Source organism: Callithrix jacchus, chromosome 22 (assembly GCF_049354715.1).
Source record: "Callithrix jacchus isolate 240 chromosome 22, calJac240_pri, whole genome shotgun sequence".
NCBI lineage: Eukaryota > Metazoa > Chordata > Mammalia > Primates > Cebidae > Callithrix > Callithrix jacchus.
In genome coordinates, this window is record NC_133523.1 from 13,961,167 (window position 1) to 13,984,973 (window position 23,807).

General features: G+C 51.2%; 1 protein-coding gene across 11 annotated transcripts in view; it reads right to left on the bottom strand.

Annotated features, from left to right (window-relative positions):
- The window catches only part of BRD4 (bromodomain containing 4), a 96,158-nt gene that overhangs the window by 16,463 nt on the left and 55,888 nt on the right, over positions 1 to 23,807 (bottom strand). For 5 of the 11 annotated variants that reach the window (XR_004738243.3, XR_008478724.2, XM_035285993.3 and 2 more), the window contains exons 1-10: positions 19,400 to 19,696; positions 15,255 to 15,392; positions 13,772 to 13,907; positions 11,698 to 11,987; positions 10,742 to 11,104; positions 9,787 to 9,915; positions 3,403 to 3,612; positions 2,513 to 2,712; positions 1,733 to 2,028; positions 604 to 714 (exon numbers count right to left, since the gene is read on the bottom strand). Coding sequence is in view for 9 of the 11 variants with exons in the window: in XM_035285993.3 (XP_035141884.2) it covers positions 604 to 714; positions 1,733 to 2,028; positions 2,513 to 2,712; positions 3,403 to 3,612; positions 9,787 to 9,915; positions 10,742 to 11,104; positions 11,698 to 11,987; positions 13,772 to 13,907; positions 15,255 to 15,392; positions 19,400 to 19,684 (2,158 nt within the window). In the remaining 2 variants the exon portion in view is untranslated. Of the gene's footprint in view, positions 1 to 603; positions 715 to 1,732; positions 2,029 to 2,512; positions 2,713 to 3,402; positions 3,613 to 9,786; positions 9,916 to 10,741; positions 11,105 to 11,697; positions 11,988 to 13,771; positions 13,908 to 14,504; positions 14,633 to 15,254; positions 15,393 to 19,399; positions 19,719 to 19,927; positions 20,082 to 23,807 lie in introns of those variants that run through there. The other 6 variants (XM_078358978.1, XM_035285995.3, XM_035285992.3 and 3 more) reach the window with 5 other exon arrangements.

The following is a 23,807-nucleotide window of genomic DNA, read 5'->3' on the forward strand; positions in this document are numbered from 1 at the left end:
GGACTGTTAGTTAGAACTGCAGGTGTGACACACAGGTCCAGGTGTGCGTGGAGTTAGGGCAGATTCAGGTGCAGCCAACAACGCAACAAACACACTCCGGGGAGGAGCAGGCAATGGCTGGGGCCCAGGTGATGGCACGGCCAGCTGCAGTCTGTTCTATATCCACCAGAAACCAGCGAAGCATCTTCCTGAAACAGCCACACTGTATGTGACTGTGATATGGGGAAGGCCCTGGGGACATGGGAGTCTCCTCTGGGGCAGAGAGCTGGGTGCGGTCACATCAAGGTCCACAGCATCCCCTGGGCCCCCCACGCCCACAGTCCTCACAACCCAGAGCTCCGCAGTGTCAACGCCCTAGGCCATTCGTCCTCCATGCACAACCCCTGGCAGAGACAGCATGAGAGCCATGCCGAGAGAATGGACACTGCTGCACAGAGTGCAGGGCTATCCTCAGCCCCAGGGAGACAGTTAACACAGACACAGGCAGACAGAAGACCTAGCAAGTTCTGAGAATGCTGTCCCTAGGCTCTAGCATCCTGGACACAGGATGAGCTGCTATCGGGCACAGGTGGGAGGAGTTTGATAAGACACAAGTCACCTAACCTGTTTCGGAGTCTTCGCTGTCAGAGGAGCTGGACTCACTGGAGCTCTCCGACTCTGAGGATGAGAAGCCCTTCATCTTGGAGGAGCCGGCAATCACATCAACTTTCTCAGCTGCAACCCAAGCAATGGGAGCTGGTTAGGCAGGGCCCCGGCCCAGGAGGTCGTTCTTAGCCATGGGCACACCCCATCCATCTAGAGGAAGAACCAGCGAGGAGCCTGAGCACTGTGGGCCCAGGGGCTGCTCCTAACTGCCAGCTGCCACTCCCAGAACCCACATGGACCCACAGTTCCCATAGGTAGACTGCTTACATTGCAATTACAAGGTTCCTTCAATCTCTCAAAGTTCCCTTTGGAGGGTTTATCAAGAATTCAAGAGACCAAGCAGAGGGATAATTTCCTAACACAAAGTACCACTGGTCATGAGGCTTGGATTCTCTCACTTTTCTGGTAGAGGAAGAAGAGGACCCAAAAGGAACATGCTGCCCAGAGGTAATGCAAGGCAGGCAGAGGCCTGGGGGTCTCCCAGCACAGCTGTTCAGATGCACGCTGGAAGTCATCATGTGGTGTGCTCCAGGGAAGGGCCCAAGGACCCCAAACAGCCAGTATGGGCTTGGGACAAAGACTGTGTGCAATGCCATAACACCAACCCGAACTCCCACGGTCCTCAGAGGTAAGCTGTGGGCCAAAATGAGCTGTGACACAAAAGAGCTGCTTGGAAGAGTCCAGAGAGAATGCCATACTGAATTGTCCCTTCTACAAGGACACAGGCTGGCTCAGTGCTGCATTAATGCATCAGTACGCAGTTCCTGCTGGGACCCTGCAGACCTGCCTTTCCTCCTTCGCCCAAGAGGCCAGAGGAGGACTCAGCAGCAGGCAATCAAGGTTGAAAGCAGCTGTGGCTTAGAACAAGGTACAGAGGGGCCCCAGACACATCCAGCCAGAGATCTACAAAGACATTGACAGCAGCCTAGGGGCGAGTATGATGTCACAACCTTCCAGAGGTTTCTGTGTCAAGAACAGGAATGTTATAATTGGAAAAAAGGCACAGAGAGAATGGACTGAGTAAGGAAGGGAAAGTGACACTTGGGGTTGACAGAACAACCCCCATCCCCAGAGGGCTCAAACACACCTTGAGGTTTCCTTTTCTTCCGCAAACAGGAGGTGACATAGCGCTCGAGCTCACGCAGTGTGGATGGCTTCAGGGTCTCAAAGTCGATCTCGATCTCATCAGGGTTGGAGTTCTTCAGTGAGGGCTCCCGTGACTGGATGATGTGCACCACTCGGCCCAGCTTCTCTCCGGGGAGCTTGTTGATGTCCAGGCTGAGCTGCCGCTTCTCCTCATAGGACATAGGCTTGCACTTGTCCTCTTCCTCTGACTCATATGTGGGAGGGGGCTTGCTCTTCATGGGCGCTGGCTCCTTCTTGCTACGAAGGGACGATGCAGACACCATCAAGAACAGGCCCCCTGAGGAAGCCAGGAACTCATTCCTCCACATGTATGCTGGGGAGAAGAGGTGCAGGGGGTGTCCCTCCCATACCCCTCACCTACTGGCCTTCATAGGAAATGAGGCGTGGGCAACCCAATCTCTGGAACACCCAGTGTGGAGACTGAAAACAAACTGTGGCTTGAGGCTGCCTGAGTTGGGGTGGTGTTACAGTCCTATCCTTGCCGCCTATCCGTCCCCGACCAAATGTGGTAAGCCCCAAAGGCTCACCCCACAGAAAACGGCAGAGGCAGTGCAGCAAAAGTCCTTGCATGCAAGCGGCCACCAGCCCGCGCTTGGGGAGCCACAGCTGCAGGGGTCCTTCTCACCCACTGAGGACAGGGAGGGGCGGGGGCCCACATGGTGTCTCAAAAGAGACAGTGGAAGGAGGATCCTCACCCAGGGCAAACTCAGGGGACACAGACCTCGCACTGCTGTTGCTGCTATTATTTTTCTTTGTCTTTTTGGGAGGAGGTTCCTTGGCTTTACTCTTTTTATTCTCCTCTACTTCCTCTTTCTTTTTGTGCTTTTCTTTTTTCTTTTCCTTCTTGTCTTTCTCCTTTTTCTTTGGTTTGTTCTGCTGGGGCTGAGAGAGGGCTGCAAGCTGCTCGTGCACGGCTTTGAGCTGTGGACCAGACAAGCAAGACACACACCCAGGGCTGAGATGGTCTTCCCGTCACCCAAGACCCAGGCGTCTGCTCCAAAAAACATGACAGCATGCGCCTGAAGCATCAGGGTGTGGGCATAGGAGAGGTAGAGGGAGAGATGGCCCCCAGCTGTGGGCCTGTCATGTTAACCAGATTCCTAACATGCCTATGCCCACCATTCCTTCAACTCCAAAGATTGCCTGTGTCCTCCTCACCAGAGGAGCCCATCAAGCCAGCAGCCACTAAGTGTCATGGCCATCCTGATCCCAGGAGAAGGGCCCTTAAGAGGCTAAATAAGAGAATACATGTCAGGCACAAAGGGCCTGATGACTGACTGCAGGGAGAGGAGAAACCAGGTAGGGCTGGGAGAAATGCACATCCTGGCTCAACCTCCTCCTTCCCGACACTGACAGGATCAAGAAGCCTCCTCTCCACCCAGAAAATGCCCCTCCCCATACCCAACTGCAAGCTCAACACATACACCATACATACGTGTATGATCAACATGCACTTGACCTAGCAGAGAGATAAAGGCCACAGGTGATCCAGTGGGAATTCTGCTCCCTTGGGAACTCAGAGCCAAGAACATCTCTTAGATAAAACTTCTGGGGAGGCCACCCTGGTCCATGGACTCGGGGGATTGGGAATGGAGCCACCAACACCCTTACCTGCTCCTGGAGCTCAGCCAGCCGCTGAGCTCGCTCCTCCTCAGAGTCATCAGTTGAACTGTCACTGTCTGAGGAGCTATCGCTGCTGCTGTCGCTGGATGAGGGTGGGGCCACAACCTTGGTGGGAGGGGGCACTGCCGGGGATGACACAGCCACCGCTGGCTCCTCAGGCTCATCTGGCATCTTGGCAAAGCGCATTTCGAACACATCCTGGTAAGGAAAAGCCATGCCATAATGAGGGCTGCTGGGTACCCAGGCCACAGCCTATTATCACCCTGGCCTCACTGACTGCTGGGGCCAACTCAACAGTAAGCAACAGAGGGAAAAAGAGGATGGTGGCCCTCTCTCTCTGCCACCAAGACAGGGGCAAAGGCCAGCTGAGGGCCTCTGACAACTCTTCCAACACTCCTCTCTCAAAGTTCACTTTGAAGAGCAAGGTGGTCCAGATGTAACTGGGCACTCTCTCCCTGGGGGACACAGCCCAGGTAACGATGTGACCCAGGCCAAGGCAGCCAGCCCACTGAAGTCTGGGGGTGTTTGACAGATGGCGCTGGGCCAAGGGTACCCACAGTCCCCAAAAGAATTAGCTGAGGATCCCGCCAGATGCACAGCTAACACACCAGTGGGGAGCAGGAGGAGTCTGTAGTTTGGGAGGGTGTTCCAGGCAGAGGGCACAGCAGGTGCAGAGGCCCCAGGTAGGAGTGTGCCTGCCACAAGTGCACCTCCTCCAAGAGGCCAGGCTCTGCTGTAGCAGACATGGGTCTAAGACAGTCTCCTCACACTCCTCAGATTGGCCTTGAAGCACTTAAACAAGCAGGGCTGCACCACTGGTGGAGGCATTTCCAGGGCACGTGGGACAAGATAAGAGAGAGGTCCAGGCAGCAGGTGTGGGGCACTGAGAATAGGCTATGAGAGGGAGCCACTATGCGCAGGAGACCCTAAGACCTTTCAACCCTAAGATCCAGCAATCAGATGGAACCACATGGGGTCACCGAGCTCAAGGAAGAGCAGCCATGCATGAACACTGGGGTCTGGCCACACATACTGCCAACCAGCTGGCAAATCCCTGCCCTACCCTGGGAGCACTGAGGGCAATCTAATGATGGCTCAGGACAGAGGCAGAAGCACTGGGCTGGCTTCCCAGAAGGATTCTGGGAACTGCTTTAAACCAGGAATAAACTGATCAATGTGGAAAACACACCATGACAAAGACCTTTCCCTAAATGTGTATCAATGCTGCAGAGAGCATCACAGCTCTTGAATCCCCTCCTGATGGCTCAGGAAACACACCTTGAAGATGCCTGCTCAGCATCCCATATAACTGTGGTTTGAATTCCTTCCCCTCCAGGCCACCATCAATAAGACTTCCTTTAGCCAATAACTTTTTCTTTTCTTTTTGAGATACGGAGTCTCACTCTGTAACCCAGGCTGGAATGTAGTGGCGCAATCTCAGTTCACGGTAACCTCTGCCTCCCAAGTAGCTGGAGTTATAGGGACACACCACCATGCCCAGCTAATTTTTGTATTTTTAACAGAAAGGGGGGTTCTGCCATGTTAGGCTAGGCTGGTCTTTAACTCCTGACTTCAAAAGATCTCCCACCTGCCGTGGCCTCCCAAAGTGATGGGATTACCAACACTGAGTCACCGCGTCCAACCCAATAACTTTCTTTTCTGTCTTTCTTCTACCTTTTTGTTTTTGTTTTTTTTGAGATAGGGCCTTACTCTGTCACCCAGGATGGAATGCAGTCAATGGCTCAATCATGGCTCACTACAGCCTTGTCCTCCTGGGTTCAAGAAATCTTCCTGCCTCAGCCTCCTTAGTAACTGAGACCACCATGCCCAGCTAAATGTTTGTACAGACAGGATTTTGCCACGTTGCCCAGGCTGGTTTCCAACTCCTGGGATCAAGGGATCCTCCCACCTTGGCCTCCAAAAAGTGATAGGATTACAGGCATGAGCCACACTGCACCCAGCAAAGTAGTAACTTCTTGAGCAGGTCTGATGCAAGAAAGAAGATACACAAGAAGGATGACCAGAGACCATCACCAGTTAGCCTGAAAGAAGAGGGGCCCGGGCAGGAAAAGTTAGGGGGCTTCACATCAGAGTGAAGGCCCCAGTAAGAGTGTAACATAGACCTCTAGCCCTGCAGCACCTGGCCACGTACCGTAAATAGTGCCCTGGATGTGGGTGGGCTCAGGCCCCAAATTGACTCCAAAGGACATCTGGGGCCACATGAGCTTCTGGAAGAGCCAAGCAGCAGTAAGCTAGTTAGAGAAGTGGGCCTCAGAAGTGCCAGGATATCATGGAGAGAGGCGATCAGCTCTCCTTCCCAGTTCAGAGGGAGCACCCTCTACTGAGTGGTAGCTGCTTCAGAGAACTGATCTGTGAGCCTTGGCCAGCTTCAAGACATGAGGACATCCTCATTCCTTCCTGCCAGGTGATGACTGTTGTGTAAATGGTGGAGTGGAGGTGTGTGGTGTTCACTCTGAGGCCTCCTTCCATTCCCTCGGTGCTCATGGCCCTGGCTCTCCAAAGGCCCCAAGAATAAAAAAGCAAAGAATACAAGACATGAAGCCAGCTGGGATGAGAAACTAACATCGGCGGGGCTGGGAATTGCCAGCTTCTTGGCATGTCCAGTTGCATGACCCTTTCATCCTTCTCTGTCTCTTGGATGTGAGAACTCTGTTCTAGACTGAGTGGGGGGCATCCTGGGAAACCCACGAGCCACTGGGCCCAGGTCTGCTGTAGGAAAACCTTGCTGTGTGGCTGCAACAGTCAAACGATCCCAAGTACCAGCTTGATGGTAAACAGGAATGAGCTCCCTGTTCAAGGAGCTCTTAGTCTAGTGAGAAACAGAAAGGCAAATGAATGGGCAGCATGGGGTCACTATGAGCTGGAAGTGTGCTGAGACCTGAGGGTAAAAGAACACAGTTGGGGGTGCTGTGAGGCCAGCGAGAGGACAATAACACAAGACTCAAGATGCACCGAAGGCAACCATCTCACAAAGGAGGCTGTGATGGCGAGCAGTAGTAGACACTAGTAGTCACAAAGGAACATGGAGTGCAGGCATTCTGCTGTTGGCCTGACAGTGTCTTGAAACCCAGGTGAGGCCGAGCCTCCTGCCCTGCATCCCAGAACCTCCACTCCACTCCTCTAGAGGTCTGAGTCATGAGATCATGCTTCTCAGCTTCAGCACAGCCCACTAGTTTCAGACAAGTAACTTGGCTGTCAGGCTGTGGAATGCAGGTTTTCTTAAGGACCCCAGAATTTAGAGGCTGAGAGAGAAAACTGAAGTGGATCCTTTTCCAAGTAACTTTTAGGTACCCAGCCAAATTAAGAGACCCAACTAAGCAGGTCCCAACAGCTCCTGAAGAGGTGAGCAAGGGCTGGCTGGCGCTTTGTCCCTCCCCTTCCCTGATGGGGAATTTGCTCTACCCCATGCTGATGCAGAGAACTTAGAAATAAGAAAAACAAAGGCTGAAATGCCACAGACACAACTGCCCACTCGAAGAAAAGCCTGCCCTGAAACCCCTCCATATCAATTCTGTTGTTGAAGCAGAAACACCTCTACCAAGTGCCGGCACAGAGAGGTGCCGTGCCGCGCCGCTTGCAAGGACAGGCAAAGCAGGCTGGGGCAGAGGAATTCCACCCACAGCACCCCCTACTCCTAGCCTGAACTGGCGCCACCCTCTTGAGAGCAAGGCCTGCGTCTACTCCAGTCCAGCAACTGGAGTCCGTTATGTAGGAAGAAACTCTTCTACTGCAGAGTCTCTGGTGTGGCAGACATCCTGGTGGCCTTGCTGTTGGTAAACTCCGCGTTCAGGCAGGCTCATTCCCCTCCCAAGAGAAAAATGCAAAAAACACTTGAAACCCCAAAATCTTTGTTGGAGAAAATTGTGGAAAGGAGGTGGCTCCATGGTGTCAGGAGAGGAAAAGGAAAAAGGGACAAAAATGAGGAAGGAAGAACTAAACGTATCAGAGGGTGCTTTCTCCTTCTCTTTGTAAAGTAGCTCAAAAAAGTCACCTTTGGTACTGAGAGAGAATTTGTTTCCGATGAGCTGTTCCTGTGAAGGTAGATGAAGGGCATGAGTATCACTGTGAGCAGAGTGGGCAAGAGCTATGCACCTGTCTTCTCAAGAGAGTGGGAGAGGGAGAGAGAGCACGATGGAGGAGCTGAAGGCACAAATCTGAGGGCAACACCGCCACTGGGTGGCTCTGAACAAAAACTGCACGGAAATTAAAAAGCCTGAACTCCTTCGAGGATGGGAAATACAAACATGAATGATGAAGGGGCAATGCTGCTTGCGAAGAATGCACACAGACAACACCAAAGCGAAGGGAGGGCAACAACTCCCCAAGCCCCAAGTCACAGAAAATAAAATTAAGGAATGGGCCAGGCACCGTGGCTAATGCCTGCAATCCTGATAGTTTGGGAGGCAGAGGTGGGTGGATCACCTAAGCCCAGGAGTTTCAGACCAGCCTGGACAACATAGTGAGACACCATTTCTACCAAAAAAATACAAAAATTAGCCAGGCATGGGGGCACATGCTATCCTAACTACCTGGGAGGCTCAACTGAGCACAGCAGGTTGAGGCTGAAGTAAGCAGAATGAGAACCTGTTTCCAAAAAACAAAAACAAAAACAGTAGAAATAAAAAGCTCCAAGCCTGAGCATGCATTTAAATAACAAGAGCCACGTCCATACTAGTAAGAAAGAGTCTAACAAACCTCACAAGGGAAGTGTTTATCCTACTTCAAGAGTTTGAGCAATGTCCTCTGAACCAAAGGCCGCCCCTGATCCACAGTGAACAGGAGAGATAGTGCCTTAGGTCTGGCGGGAGTAGGTAGGGGATGCTATGGTGGAGAGTCTGGGACAACGCGGGGAACTGGTGCAGCTGGGAGGCAAGCAGGCAGTGGGGCTCTGGTAACCTCTGCCTGACACAGATCTTCAAAGGCTTTCCAAGTCCTTACTTCTGCCTGGGAAGCAGATGGCTGCGACAGCCAGGTGTGCAGAAGCCCGCTGAGGCCTACAATGAGCACATCAGCACCTCGTGATGGCAGGTGACCCAGCCCATAGCCTGTCTGTCTGTAATTCCAGCACTAAGGGAGTCTAACGCAAATAGATCACCTGAGCCCAGGGGTTCCAGACCAGCCCGTGCAACACAGCAAAACCCTATCTCTTAAAAAAAATGAAATAAAATAAAAAGGCTAAATTAGCCAGGCATGGTGGTGCAAGCCTGTAGTCCCAGCTACTCAGGAGGCTGAGGCAGAGACCTGCTTAACCCAGGAGGTGGAGGTTGCAGCGAACCAAGACAGCACCACTGCACTCCAGCTTGGGCAACAGGGCAAGACTCCCCCACCGCCCCCCCAAAAAAAGCCAGGCACAGTGGCTCATGCCTGTAATCTCAGCACTTTGGGAGGCCAAGGTGGGCAGATCACCTGAGGTCGGAAGTTAGAGACCAGCCTGACCAACATGGTAAAATCCCGTCTGTACTAAAAATACAAAATTAGCCGTATATGGTGGTGCATGCCTGTAATCCCAGCTACTCAGGAGGCTGAGGCGGAAAAATTGCTCAAACCCAGGAGGTGAAGGTTGCAGTGAGCCAAGATCAATCCAGTGCACTCCAGCCTCGGCAACAAGAGTGAAACTCCATCTCAAAAAAAAAAACACAAACAAAAAAAACCCAGAAAAAAAAAATTAGAAAATATGATGACAGTACTAAATCGTGATGTTATTCTCCAAAATCTTTAATCCAACCGTATTAACCAAGAAAAAACACCGTTTAAACTTAGGTATTTTTCGTTTTTAAAAAAATACTAGTAGAGTTAGTCTATATATCTATGCTATAATCTCCCCACCCTGCCCACGTGTGCACATCACAGTGTGCACCACCCAGGCTCTCAACTTGAAGGAAGTGGCCCAGGATCCCCATGAGAATTGTGGCCATGTGGAAACAACTTCTCTGAAGCTAGAAGGCTCTCTTAAGGCTCTGGTGAAGAGATATCCACAGTGCAGATGTCCTCAGCTCATGACTGTGACAGTGCCTACTTTGCAAAGAATACCCCCCATGCCCAACCCACCTGGACAGGTCTGTTATGTAGAAGACACTGGGCCATGCACAGCACATACCCATTCTTCCAGCCAAAAGCAACTGAGTGCTGGTGGAGGGTGGGGAGGAAGCTTGCAGAGTGGAATACCCACTCTGCTTTAATTATAATCAAATAACCCCAAATTAAAAGGTATGCACTAGGCTGAGTTTAGGCACTTTTCTAAAGCAACATGGCATTATCCCAAGGAAAGTGACAGAGGCCCAAAGAGGTGTCTACTCCCAAGAGCACCTCAGCCCGCTCTGCTGAGGGTGGCTGGGTCCTCCCGAGCCTCACCTGGAGCTTGCGGGCCATAGCCACCACCTCATGATCGGGAGGATTGTATTTATAGCAGTTGGAGAACATCAATCGGACGTCAGCACCAAACTCCTGAGCATCACGGTACTCACGGGCCTCCAGTTTAGACTGGAAAACAAGACAGGTCCGTCAGCTATGTCTGCCATGTGACAGTGGAGAGGTGGCTGGCAGCAGACAAAAGGGTTGTCTAGAGGAGCACGTTGATTTCTCAGTGGCTCTCAAGTTTGGTCCAGGCTGTAGTGGGGGGACATGCCATCACCACAGTTCCTAACCTCAGGGCTGGGACCGGTCGTGCCAGCAACCCAACTCACCCACCTGGCTCAAAGGTAGGTGGATTCAGAACCCACAAGAGGCAGAACGTGAGCCAGAATTGAGGGGAAGAAATGATGGAGAGGGCTGGGCCCACCTCATCATGATGACACAGTATGGGAGCTGGTCAGAGAGACACAGCACTGTCCCCTGCTCTGCCTACGCCATGTTTGGAACTCCACTCCCAGAAGAAACATGTAACAAGTCATAAAACCAAAAAGGCCTCAAAACATTATGGTGACAATGTTAGCTCTTACAGCGTGCCTCCCACACGGTGGAGACAGCAAGGCCCTCCCCATCACAAAGAGCCTGGCGAGGCCACCAAGCCCCAAACTCTCATGAAGCATCTACAGTGTGTGCAAGGCCAGAGGGCTTGTCTTGCTTTTCCTCAGACAGAAGGGGCAGCACAGCTGCCTACAGTCACAATGGCCAAGCACCAGGTCTTGGAGTGTGTCCCATAGCACCCAGCAGGGGGCGCTGAGTTTCTTTGGATTTTGGGGAAAAGCCCATGCAGCCCTAGTCCCAGGCCTGGGTCTCCTCTTGGACTGGAAGGTCTGGGGAGATACTGATGTGGAAGGAGGGCCTGCCCACCTTGTCCCACCCCACTAAGGCACATCCAGCTCACCTTGATTGTGCTCATGTCCATGGGGTGCTTGATAATGTCACAGTAGTCGTGCAAGCCCAGCGCCTCCACGTCCACAGGCTTGTAGAAGGGCCAGGCATAGGCGGCATGCTTCTTAGCAAACATCTCCTTGAGGATGCCGCTGCAGCACTTGAGCTGCTCTGAGACCTTGCTGCTCTTCTCTGGTGCTGGATGCTGCTGAGAGTCGGGGACATCCTTCTTTGGAGGTTTCACAGGACGGCTGCTCTCCCGCCTCGGGCCCAGTTTGGTGGTCTTAGGCTCCGGGGGTAGTGAGGGTGGCTCGTGAATGGGGTCAATGGTGGTAGGGGTGGTGGTGTCTGCTTTCCTCTTCACTCCCTTCTTTGTCTACCAAGAACAAAGGGGCCAACAGGTAGAGTCAGAAATGGCAGTGGGTACAGCTGCCCCTTGGGGTCACCCCCAAAGCCAGGCCCCATCTAACGGCCCAACATTCACATAGGATGGACCCAAAGATAACTGCATAGGCAAAGGGCCAAGGACAGGCAGACCCTGTCCCAGCACTCTGCTCTGCAGCTGGGACAGGACCTGCCTGTGGCAGGAGAAAGCATACAACTGAGTGCTCACTTGGAAGTCAAAGAACCTCTGGAGGCTGCTTCCTACCTAACACCAGGGCATCTCCCCAGCTGCCTAGGGGAAGCAGGATTCAGAGATTACTAAGATAGCACATCTGCAAATATGTGCAGTCTAAATTAAGAGAGAGGGGCAAGGGACAGGAGCCCGCTAGGAAGTGTGACACAATTATGGGATCTTTGAGTCATCGAGGCATCTGCTTCTGGGCTGCAATTTCAACACAGCAAGATCTCCCCAGAAACACCCTCCAGTGCCTGGGACCCAGGACAGGCTCTGTGCAAAGCATAGGCAAGGACAGGGGCCACTCTCCTCCCTGGTGACAGAAGCCCTCCGAAGCCCAGGACACTCACCTTTACAGGCTGCGGGGTAGCCGCGATGATGGGTGGGTGGCTCTGTACAGGCTGGGGAGCTGGAGCAGGTGGGGGTTGTGGCTGAGGGGGCACCGGCGGGGGCGTCTGCAGTGGCTGGGGAGGCACCACCGTCATGACAGGGGTCTGGACGATGAGGTCTGGGGTGACAGCAGGGAAGGGGTGAGGTGTGGCCTGTACAGGAGGAGGATTCGGCTGAGGGGTCTGGGTCTGCGGAGGAGTTGATGCTTGAGTTGTGTTTGGTATTGTGGAAACGCCAGGTTTTGCTGTCCCTACGAATCATAGTAAGACAGGGAGTTAGAGGCCATGCTAACATCCACATGCTGACTTTGTAGGGATATACACCACACACAGTGAATGCACATCTCTGTGTTTCGTTTATTTGCCTGAGAGACGAACATCCCAGACTCCACTTTGCCAAACCCGTCCACCTGTCCCTGGGGCTCTGAGAATAGTGGAAAACTGCACTTCCATTTACTAAGGCGTCAGGGCTGCAACTCCCAACTCAGGCACAAAGACCCCTTCATGAAGCCTGGAGGCCTGGGCTCAAGGAGCAGGAAACATACACTGACTGTGGACAGAGAGCGGGAAAACGCTTCTCCAAGCTTCCAGGCACAGCTGCCCTTGTTCCCAGAAGCGCTGCTTTCTGAGTAAGAGCTTCTGGCAGGGAGCCGGCAGTAGCCACCCTGGCCAAGGTTTCTGCAAACTGGCAGGCCCCTACCTCCCGGAGCCACAAGGGACAGCTGGACTGTTGACCTTCATGACTGGCTCAGGCGCTGCCTCCTAGCAGCTGTGCAGGGACTCCAAACACACAATGGTCACATGGCCCACCCAACCAGCTCCAAAAAATGAGGGGTTATGGCCAGAGCACTAAGAGTGGGCGGACCAGGGAGCCAGTGTCTAGGAGCATGACCTGGGGTCACCACATCCTTCGTGTGCATGTTGGCTACCAAGAAAACAGAGAAAGACACCCAGCGCCTACATGTGCAGGCTAAAGCAGCACCCATGTTCCAGGTGCATCTCAAGGAGCAAGGGTGAGATTCTGCTGAGTTTCCCAATTCTCCTCCCCCAGGCACAACTCCTGGGCTTCTCCCAGACTGGAACAGGAGGTGCCACCATGTCTGGCCAGCATTCAGCCCAAACCCCTGGTCCCAGGGAGCAAGGACCAATATCCTCATGTAAGGATAAGGGATGTGACTTTCATGAGGATCAGGGATGTGACCTGATATGTATAACAGCCACAGGGTGACAAGTGAGACTAGTTCTCCTTGGGTACCCTTGGGTGCAGCAGGGGACATAGCAACCCCCTTTCTGCCATCACTTCAAAACAGAGTGGGAGACCAGGTGAAAGGCTGCTGCTCAGAGAAGCAAACAACTCACACTCAGGGAACACCTTGCAAATGTCACCCTTCTGCAGCATGGAACTGCAAAGGACAAGATGTAGACAGCAGCTGCTGGAGAGTTTCCTAGACAGAATCATTTCCTAGTGGGTAGCTCTGCCAGCTGGCCCCTGGAAACCTGTGTCAGTTGAGGGGTAGTGACAAGCAGAGATGGACAAGGAGGGCTTTCATTTCAGACAACTGAGCATCAGAAGCAGGGATGGCTCTGATACCAGTGCATCAAGGTAATTCCAATGACAAACCTCAAGGTTTAAAACTGAGATGTTACTTAAAATGATTTCTGGTCATGTTAATGTCCTTAAAATGGAAAAGCAAAAATCATCCACAACCCTGGCAGGGTGAAGCATTCAAACAACATCAAAGTGTTTGGACAAGTTACAATTTCTTTTTATCGTTAAGTCCATCACCTACCCTCAAAAAAGGCAGGGCCCAATTATTTATGCTTACAAAAGGCCACAGGCCCACATGACCCTGTGGGATCCAGCACTGAACCAGCTGGATTGAATCCAGCATCCAATCCCACTATGTCCAAACACCAACAGGGCCTGTAGTATGTAATGTCACCATCTTCCTCCCACTCCCAGCTCCCCACCGAACTTGGAAAAGGGACAAAGGTCAGGAAGAAAGCCAATTTACTTGCTATTTCAGTACTCTACCTGCTTCTTTCCTCCCACGTCCTCTTCCTTTTGCCTGTACTATCATGATCTCAGTTTCTTCTGTGGGTAGTTCGTTTATTTTTTGCAAGAAGAGCTTCTCCAGAGCTTCTGCCATTAAGACTATGTCATCTCCAGGCTGGATAAGGAGACACATGGGCAGAGTCAGAGGGCCCTCCCCTCCCCACCTCCACAGACAGGGCACCCCATGCCGCCCCCTGCCCCAAAGCATGAAGCGTCGTATTCCAGGTCCTTCCCCGATCTGCACCCAAAGGAGCCACAATGGCTACACTACCAGGTATCACAGAGGCTTGTGTTCCCACAGGTGTGCTGAGCCTACACTTGTCTACCTACACCTCCCTCATGTTTTAAGCTCTGACCTGTCTGAGAAGCCATCCTAATGCCTTAAGCATCTGCCAAGCTCAGCCGATCACTGAAAGGGGCCCTCCTTTGACACAATTCAGTTTCACCAGAAATACTTGAATGACACAGGATTTCTTGCCATGATACATTAGCAGGGCCCCAACAATGCTCCCCAATGTACCCCCATGGCAGCTCACCAAGACTCTGGGCACCGCACATCTCACGTTAGTTTAGGGGTCCCACTCTGTCACCTCATCTATAACATGCTGTTCCCACTCAGTTCTAAACTGAGAGCCTGGTCTGCACATTTTGCTCAAACCTAAGTGGTGAGAGCTGAGACTTTAAAAAACACAGTAAACTTCAAGAAACTCACCTACCCATCTCTTCTGGGCATTTTTACCCACTACACCAGCAGAGGTCAAAAGCTGAGTTCTGTATAGTGTCTCCCTCCAGAGTCGTTCTATTTGAAAGGGTTGATTTTAATCACATCTGTGGTCTGAACTGTAAACAAATGATCTGGCTTCATGGCACAGCCGAGCCGAAAGGTTTGGCTACGGGGTTAGGAAGTGACCTTCAGGTCTACATGTAGGATCGGGGGGGACACTTGATCTATGGCCAAGAGTTATCGACAGTCATGTCCACAGTTCCAGCAGACCAACACCCACAGAGCAGCTGAGCTCTGCGCCGGCCCCATCACACCCTCTCTCACGTGGAGGTCTCTGTTGGGCACACCTCTGCACAACTACATTTTAGCAGGCTCTTTCCTAACAATTTACATCACCCAAATAGACTTTGTCGTGAGTCGCCACTGTTCTCCTCACACCTTCTCTACTAGACATGCTTAGGAACCAAAATCCCAAGGGCACCAGAAGCACATGCTTCAGGCTAGCAAGGACGGCTTGTAAGTTCAACATGGCCAGCACCCTCCTCCCAGCAAAAAATCCCACACCCAGCCACAGGCACCACCACAGGTCTCATTACCTCTACCTCCAAGGGTCTCCTCTTGCCAAACTCGAAGCCCAGCCACACCCAGCACCCCTGCCCACGGGCTCCTGACACGCCCACTGCCGCGGCCTCCCCTCTTCTCTCCCCAGGGCAGCTGGACACCCACCCCATATCTCACCTTGTTGTATATGTAACAATTTGTAAACATAGTGTTGAAGTCCTGGATACATTCCTGAGCATTCCAATAGTAGTTGTTTTCCAAGCGCTTCTTTATTGTTCCCATATCCATAGGTGTTTTAATGATCTTATAGTAATCCTGGAGAGCAAAGAAGAGAAGTCCAGTGTCACCTAAGGAGCCAGGCAACACAAATGCTGAGCTGGCCAGACTGGCCTGGGGACCTCACCCCGGGCTGCTCCACAGGTAAATCCATGGGATCCATAGTTCCTAATGGCATTAGCAAGTGATCTCAAGGGGGAACACCAAAATAAAGTGGAGCAGGGAAGGGTTCCTGAATGCTGGGGAGTAATTCAGAGGGAAAAGGTACAAGTTTCCAACTGCCCTGTGTTGGAACAGGTTGGCTTTATTGAAATGCACATTTTTTCTTTTCTTTTTAAAATATTCTTTCATTTTTAATAAATAAGGAGGAAACCAGGCAGCCTTTTAAAAGCAATTCTCACCCAGTAAAACAACCACAGCAGGTCCTACTTGTCCCCACCATTTGAAATTCTAACTGTCCATAAAATGCAAATCCCTGCAGCGCCAACGATGGAGCCCACTCTTGACCACAGCACTCATGCCTTCTTGTCACCATGAAAAGCTGTAGAGCATAAGCTTCCACCCTTAGTCTAAGTTCACTGGACTTATGTTTCCTTCACTTGCACACAGTCTACCACTAAGGATTTGTTAGTATCCATATACAGTTGAACGACCAGGTTAACTGCCAAATGACAAATCTGGACAACCTTCACAATCCTCAGTTAAAAAAAAAATCCACCATCTCAACCCTCAAGCCTTCAGATCTTACTCTCTAAGTGCCAAACAGAAGTAGACAGATAATAGATGTAAATGTCTTAAAGTGCCTGAAATCAAACTGCATTATCTTCACAACTTTTACTCTAAATCTAAACCTATTTTAAAACCAAATTCATTTTTAATAACAACCACAGAAGGAATGTAGGGACAGAGCAAGCCATGCCTGGGTTTCCAGGTATGAGGATCACAGAGGGCCAGGCAGGGGGGCTGCATACAGGCAGCAAGCCCCCAATGACAAGACCAGCTCAGGCTGTTGGCCTGACCCACTGAGAACTATCACACCGAGTGAAGACAGGTGCTCCCGTAGTTAAGCTTGAGTGGCATAACAGAACCAAATCCAAGTGGACTCCCACTGTTAGAGGGGCAAGCTGCAGGTGGAGAGGCTGTTGCAGGGAGGAGAGAGCAGGAATGCTGCTAGATGTCAATTCCCAAGGCCCTGCTCAGGAATGGTAGTGGACAGTATCAGAAAGGGCTGCACAGGGTATGCGTGTGGGGTTTTTGAGATGTTGTGACATCTACGAGAATGGGATAGGGCCACCTGCTTACATGTAAGGGTTTGCCACAGTCATGGCACTGCCCTGGGGGTGAAGGCTACAAGTGCACAGCCTGGTACCTTAGGCAAGTGGTCAGGAGGGGAGACTGGAAGCAGACTATCAGTGCCACTTTCTTTGCTCTGACTTCCTTTACCAAGTCCAAATAGATCTAACCCAGGGTAAACAGATTTTACTCTATGACCAAAGGCCACTGAATTGCCCACAGTGTGTCATGTGGCTCAAGGGCAAACAGGACAGTGGGGAGGAAGTGTGGTGAAGGCAGAGACAAAGATAGGGGAAGTGGAAGTGCCAGCCTGGATGGTAGGTTTAGGGGCATGACAGGAGTTCAAAATGTGGGTGAAGACTTGGAAGGCATCAGAAAACAGACAAGAAATACTTTTTGGGGTGGCCTTATTAACATCTCCAGGAATTCCCAGAAAACAGCTTTAGCATGACAATGCTCCTGACCAAGGACACCGTTTAGCTCAGCCCCCTCCAAACACCCAGAGACCACTCTTGCCCACCAAGCTCCCTCCTCAGCTCCTTACTCTACCATCTCTGAAGACATTAAATCAGGGCCACCATGGATTGACCCCTTCTTCCTATATCAGAGCTAATGAGGGCAACACCAACAGTCATAGGGACAGGTAGATTCATACTCTGCCCAGAGCAAGAATGTCCGGCCCACTCTCCAGCCTGCACTTCAGAGAATAATCCTGAACTCCGAAACCCCATGGCCTAACCAAATACCCATACCCATCTGTCCCGCTGGTCGGCACTGTTCCCTCAACCTCACCTGGGATGCTGGTGCCTTCTGAGCAATCTCAAGTCTCTCAGCTCTCCCTTCTCCTGCCTTCACCTTCTCAGCCCTCCCTGCATTTTCTTGTAACAAGCGGACCTCTCTGCTATTCTGGCACTGATACATTTCCCTTCAAAGCCAAGCTTCTTAAAATGATGGCTTCACATCCTCACCTTCTCATTCACACCGTCGCAAAGCTGGTTTCTACTTCTGTGTCACATCTTCCTAAGGTCACCAATGCCCTCCTAAAGGTCAACAGGACGGTCAGGTCGAAATCCTCATCTCTTTAACCTCCCTGTAGCTTCTGATATGGGCATCTGGGGAAACGCTCTCTTCTGTAGGCCTTCTGCTTTCCCAGCAACCCCCGAGGGCCTCAGAGAGCTCTGGGTTCCACTCCAGCCCCCAGCTCCTTCTCTCCTGGTTCTGTGCTATGAGAATGTCACTCTCAACTATGGACCCTGTCCAGCCCAGCTAGAGATTGGTGCAGTGAGCCCCCTCAACAGTCTCCCTCCCGCAGGCCATCACAGCTGATTGCCTCCACTCCTTATCTCAGTCAATGACGACTGTGGCCCCTCTTTTGCCTCCGTACTTTGCCTGAGCCAATTCAAGACCTAGACCTGCAGTGCCCTCTTCTGATTATTTTCCCGAGTGCATGACAGGTACTTAGTGAACCAGTAACATCAGGAGTTCTTACAAACACAATGGCTTTAAACTTGTGAGTCTGGACAGGGCAGTGGCTATGGTAGAGCTACTCCTACACACAAGTAGCTCTAGTGTGCACACACCAGCCTGGGTCAGTGGCTGCAACCACTTAATGCACTCACCAGGGGGTGCATGGGACTTGGCAGAGTACCAGGACTGATTTAAAAACAATCAGTCCTGGCCGGGCGCGGTGGCTCACGCCTGTAATCCCAGCACTTTGGGAGGCCGAGGCAGGTGGATCACGAGGTCAAGAGATCGAAACCATCCTGGTCAACATGGTGAAACCCCGTCTCTACTAAAAATACAAAAAATTAGCTGGGCATGGTGGCACGTGCCTGCAGTCCCAGCTACTCAGGAGGCTAAGGGAGGAGAATTGCCTGAACCCAGGAGGCGGAGGTTGCGATGAGCCAAGATCGCGCCATTGCACTCCAGCCTGGGTAACAAGAGCAAAACTCCGTTTCAAACAACAACAACAACAACAAAACAATTAGTCCTTGGTGCTTTAAAGAAAATTTAAAAAATGAAAGCATTTATTCCATCTGCTCCCTGAGGTTCAGTTGGAGAAACAAGTTGTGCTTGCAGAACAGTTTGCTAGGGATATGGGAAAATGGAACTCTCCAGGGAAAGAAAAGAGGGGTGGGCTTACAAAAGCACAAGAGCAAGTGTGCTGCAGCCACAGGGAGGAAGAGAAACACCCTTGTGCAGCTGCAGCCATAGCCACCATTCTCCAGCCGGGGCCATCTCCACATACTTGCTCCCTTTGATGTAATCCACTACCTTTCCCCGCCGTGTGCTCTGGGTGACAGTGATGATGATGCCAGGTGACTGCTACCAGAGCAAGCCAATCCCCCTCTAACACAGTTTGATCAACTACGTCTACTTAACCTTAATCAACTATGTCCACACTTGGGAAGGGGCCAGGATGGCCAAGTGCTCTGACTTCAACTCACCATGGAAGTGGAAGTAGATCTGTGGGCCTCCTTTACTCCCACTGCTTCAACCTCTACATAGTTTTCCCCAGGACTCCAAAATCTAAGAAACCAGCTATTGCTAAACCAATTAGCTCGTTCTTTCTCCCCAATTTCACCTGATCAGAACTGCTGAAACCACTCACTCAAGGGCCCTGCAGCTCACACCATGAATCCAAATGCATCTCCTACCCTGCCCCAGAGTCTGTCCTGATCAGAAGACATGCAGGAGAGAGGAGACCTTGAGGACAGCAGACGGCAGCCCCGGGCCCTACCCATGCTACTCACAGGGAGGTTCAGCTTGACGGCATCCACAGGCTGCTGGAAAGGCCACGCAAACTGGTGTTTCCATAGTGTCTTGAGCACCACTCTGAGCAGGTATTGCAGCTGGTTGGTCTGCCTCTTGGGCTTGTTAGGGTTGGAGGTCTCTGGGGGCGGGGGGTTGGTGCTGGCTGCATTGGCTGGCTGGGGTTGGGCCTGGGCCTGCGTTGTAGACATTTGGGAAGTTTCTAGTCCATCCCCCATTACTGGCAGATTTCTCAATCTCGTCCCAGGGCCGCTCTCTGCAGACATGCTAGTGATCCCATCACATTCTTCACCAGGCACTCTATAAAGGAAGAGAAGAGTCCCCAAGAGAGACCAGTTAGCAGATGAGCACCGCTTGGAACGACAAGTCCCTCTGGCTGTAGGCTCCAAGGACTGAACTCCCCTTGGAGGTGGTAGTAGCTGGTCAGGTTGGCGAGGGGGGCCGGGCAGGACAGACACCTCATGCTTTGTCTACAAGGGTTCCAATGTCTTTTCTCCCCAAAGACTTACCCTCCAGCAGGGAGGAGACCACGTACCAACAGAGGAGGCAAAGTGAGGTGGTGAGAGCCTTCTATGGGAACTATGGAGGTCATGGGGAAGGAGAGCCACATCTCACAAACCTGCACATCCCTTTTCCCACCTGTGAGCTTTCAGGAGATGCTGCCTGTGTGTGGAGAAAAATGATTTGCAGGCTCCCAAATATGACATTTACATTAAAATTGTTTGCATTTGTCACTCACAAAGCATTGAGCTAAGTCAGTAATTCCATTTGACGGGCCAGGCAGGGAGAAGCAGGATAGTCGGGCCTGCCCACCCGTGGATGACCCACCCAGTCCACTGCCAAGTGCTCAGGACAAAGCCACAAACTTACTAAGAATATATTCTTGGTAATTTAAATAATGCAGGTTTGCTGAGGAAAGAATCTGCATGTTTACTGCAGATAAAATAAAAATGAATCCATACTAGTGCTACCATTTTCCTAACTATAAGGTGCACCTCCAGTAGCAACACAGGCCCCTGCTGTTAGTGCCTGACCACCCCCTCCGATGCCCTTCCCTCACCTGAACCCCTACTGAGGGCCACCCCAACTTTGCAAACCCTGCCACAAGCATCCTCGCAAGAGTGATTCTGAACACCTGTCCAGTTTTTCCAGTGGGACAAATCCCAAGATGAACAGCCACAAGTCAAGGGTATACATGTTTTTATTGCCAAATTGTCCTCCAGAAACACAACCCACCCCTTGCAGTGACGTGAATTTCCATTCTGATGATTCATTCATTTGCTCATGGCCATGTGCATCCTTTTTGTGACACTTTTCTACAGGCAGTAAATACATACATATAGTTGGCTTTTTAAACCCAGTTCCAGTAGTAAAAAAAAAACTCTGAAAGCTAAGGGCTGACTACATCTATCAAGCACCTCTAGTAATAAACCTCAGGGCTCAGTGAGGATTCCATTCTGGAACAAACTTTTAGTGGGTTCAGAAGCAGCTTTATGCCTAGCACACAGTAGGCACCCTAGCTGACAGTGAATTACTTTCTGTAATTTATTTAAACCAAGGTTACACAAACTTTTTTGTAAATATAGTTCTGGCAAATAATCCTATTTTAAAAGTGCCAAATGGAGAATTTGGTACATAAAGCAAATCCACAGACTAGGCTGTGGAGATAGGCAGCCAGTGAGATAGGAGAAGACACAGGGATAAATGACACCAGCCACATACCAGCTCGCTGGGAACCTTGGATCTAGTGTACCAGTTTTGGTCCAGGCATAGATTATAGGACACACCAAGTGACTGGACACAAGTATTGGTAGAAGGACAGCCATCACAGACAAGGAAATACATCAGTGGGGTTTCAACCCCACTCACATGTGGAGTCAGCTGGAGAGGGCTTCCATGCAGCACGACCAGCAAGTCCAAAGGGACCAAAGGGGACAAGTGTGATGGAACTCCATCACAAGGGGAGGGGAGGCCTAAAGGCAAAGGGGAAGCCTAGATCCTGGGATGGAGGGTACACAGAGTGAGGCCAAGGAATGCCACGTAGTTTGGTTTCTACAAGTACATTTATCCTAGAAAGCAGCTCCAGAAACATATAGCTGATGCTGTGCTCCAAGCACATGCCAGCTGACTGATGGCAGGCAGTGGCGAGGGCAGCCCAGCCACAAGGACACAGGTTACCAGGGGGCAAAGCCAAATTTTCCCGAAAGGAAGCAGCCCCCGTAAGTTTTTCATTAAGCAATGACATTCTGAAAATCTCCAAGCACTGTCCCTGAGACAAGATGAGGCCAAAGAAACACTTCTAGAACTTCTGGGTTGTGCCATGCTTTTCTCTTTCCAAAAAGACTTGCAGCAAAGCCAAGGGATGAAGGACTCGTGTGTGCTCTGGGCCAGTGACCACTCTTCTTCACCTTCTCATCAGGCCCAAACAGGACCTTGAGCCAAGAAAGCTGAATTTTCTTATTTTATTTTATTTTCCTTTTTGAGAAAGAGGGTCTGCCACCCAGGCTGGAGTGCAGTTGTGCAATCCTGGCTCACTGCAACCTCTGCCTTCCGGGGGTCAAGTGATTCTCCCACCTCAGCCTCCCCAGTAGCTGGGATCAGGTGTGTGCCACCATGCCTGGCTAATTTTTGTATTTTCAGTAGAGATGGGTATCACCATGTTGGTCAGGCTGGTCTCGAACTCCCAACCTTCAGGTGGTCTCCCCGCCTCAGCCTCTCAAAGGGCTGGGATTACAGGCATAAGCTACCACGCCCGGCCAGAAGCTGGATTGAGGAAAAAACAATTTTCTACAGAAAACCTGACTCTTGAACCTTGCTTCATTTGGTGTTTTAAGTAACTACAAAAGCCAAAACACCCTTCCCTAGCCAGCCAGCTCACAAGAGATGCACAACAGTTAAATCCTCAACAATGCCAACATTGCTTCTGGCCTCATCACCACTTTACAGATAGGGAAACCAAGGCAGAGAGAAGTAGCTGATCCAGGAGTGGAAAGACCAGGTCTAAGCAGACAGGGTGGCCCAAAACGTTGCATCTGATTCCTGGGCAGTTTAAGTTGGCCTTTGAACTAAGCAAGTCCTCACTAGTGAGCTGCACACGTACACACATACACAAGAAGTGCCCAACATAGTCACAATACAGTGACCACCATCCTTAACACACACTCATAATGACCAAGGGCACGCCCCTGAGGAAAGAAACTGCTAGAGGTTGTCTGTTTGAATGTTAAGGTATGACAAGTTCAACACATGATACAAACCTGGGAACTAAACGTACCCCAAAGTTTCTTTAAGGAAGCTCTGAAGATAGCCAGTGAAAGTGACATCTGGCTGGGCTCAGTAGCTGACGCCTGTAATCCCAGTACTTCAGGAGGCCAACAAGGGTGGATCACCTGAGGTCAGGAGTTTCAGACCAGCCTGGCCAACATGGTGAAACCCCCTTTCTACTAAAAATACAAAAAATGAGCCAGGCATGGTGGCAGGTGCCTGTAACCCTAGCTACTCAGGAGGCCAAGGCAGTAGAACTGCTTGAACCCAGGAGGCAGAGATTGCACCACTGCATGCCAGCCTGGGTAACAAGAGTGAAACTATGTTTAAAAAAAAAAAAAAAAAAAAGACAGGAAAGACAGACATAAAGACAGAAAAGAGAGAGAAAGAGGGCTCGGGAGGGAGGGAGGGAAAGGAAGAAAGAGAGACACATATTCATGGCCCCACAAGAGGGGTCACCAAAAGATGCCGGCGGACTCCTGTTCTGCACTCACTCTGGGCCTGTGCAGCAAATGCACCTCAAGGGGCCACACTGATCTACTGCTATGCCCGCAGCCTTGCCATGACTACAGGAAAGACCAACCTTTGGGAAACTTCAAGAGCCCATTCTTACTGCAGTGACAAGAAACATGAGGAAAACCAATCACTTCTAGGCTGTTATGGGGCAAGAAAGAGAAGTACACTGAGACATTCTATGTGAGAGCCAGATGACTTTTCCAAGACCCAAATTTGATGAGGTCAGCCTCCTTGGCTGAATTCTTCCCAAGTGGTTGCGCCCACCCCACACTGCCCCAGGCCATTAGCATCTATGCTCCAACAACAAGTCGGCCACCATCACCTTCAGCCTTTGATCTGCTACCCCTGCTGCCAGACAAGACAGATGGATGGACACAGACCTAGGCTCACAGTCTCTCTCTCAGTCTCTGTCTCTGTCTCTCTCTCTCTCTCCCACAGCATCTGGTGTTTCCCTAATCTCCATTTACTGAGTTCCATGGTCAGCCCCACAGTAGGCACCCCTGGGAACCTGAAGGCAGGCTCATCTTTATTTCACTTTTGTCCTCCCACCCAGCACACAGGAGGTGTACCCTCAGCAACCACACCCAGATTGTCATCCTGGGGCTTCCA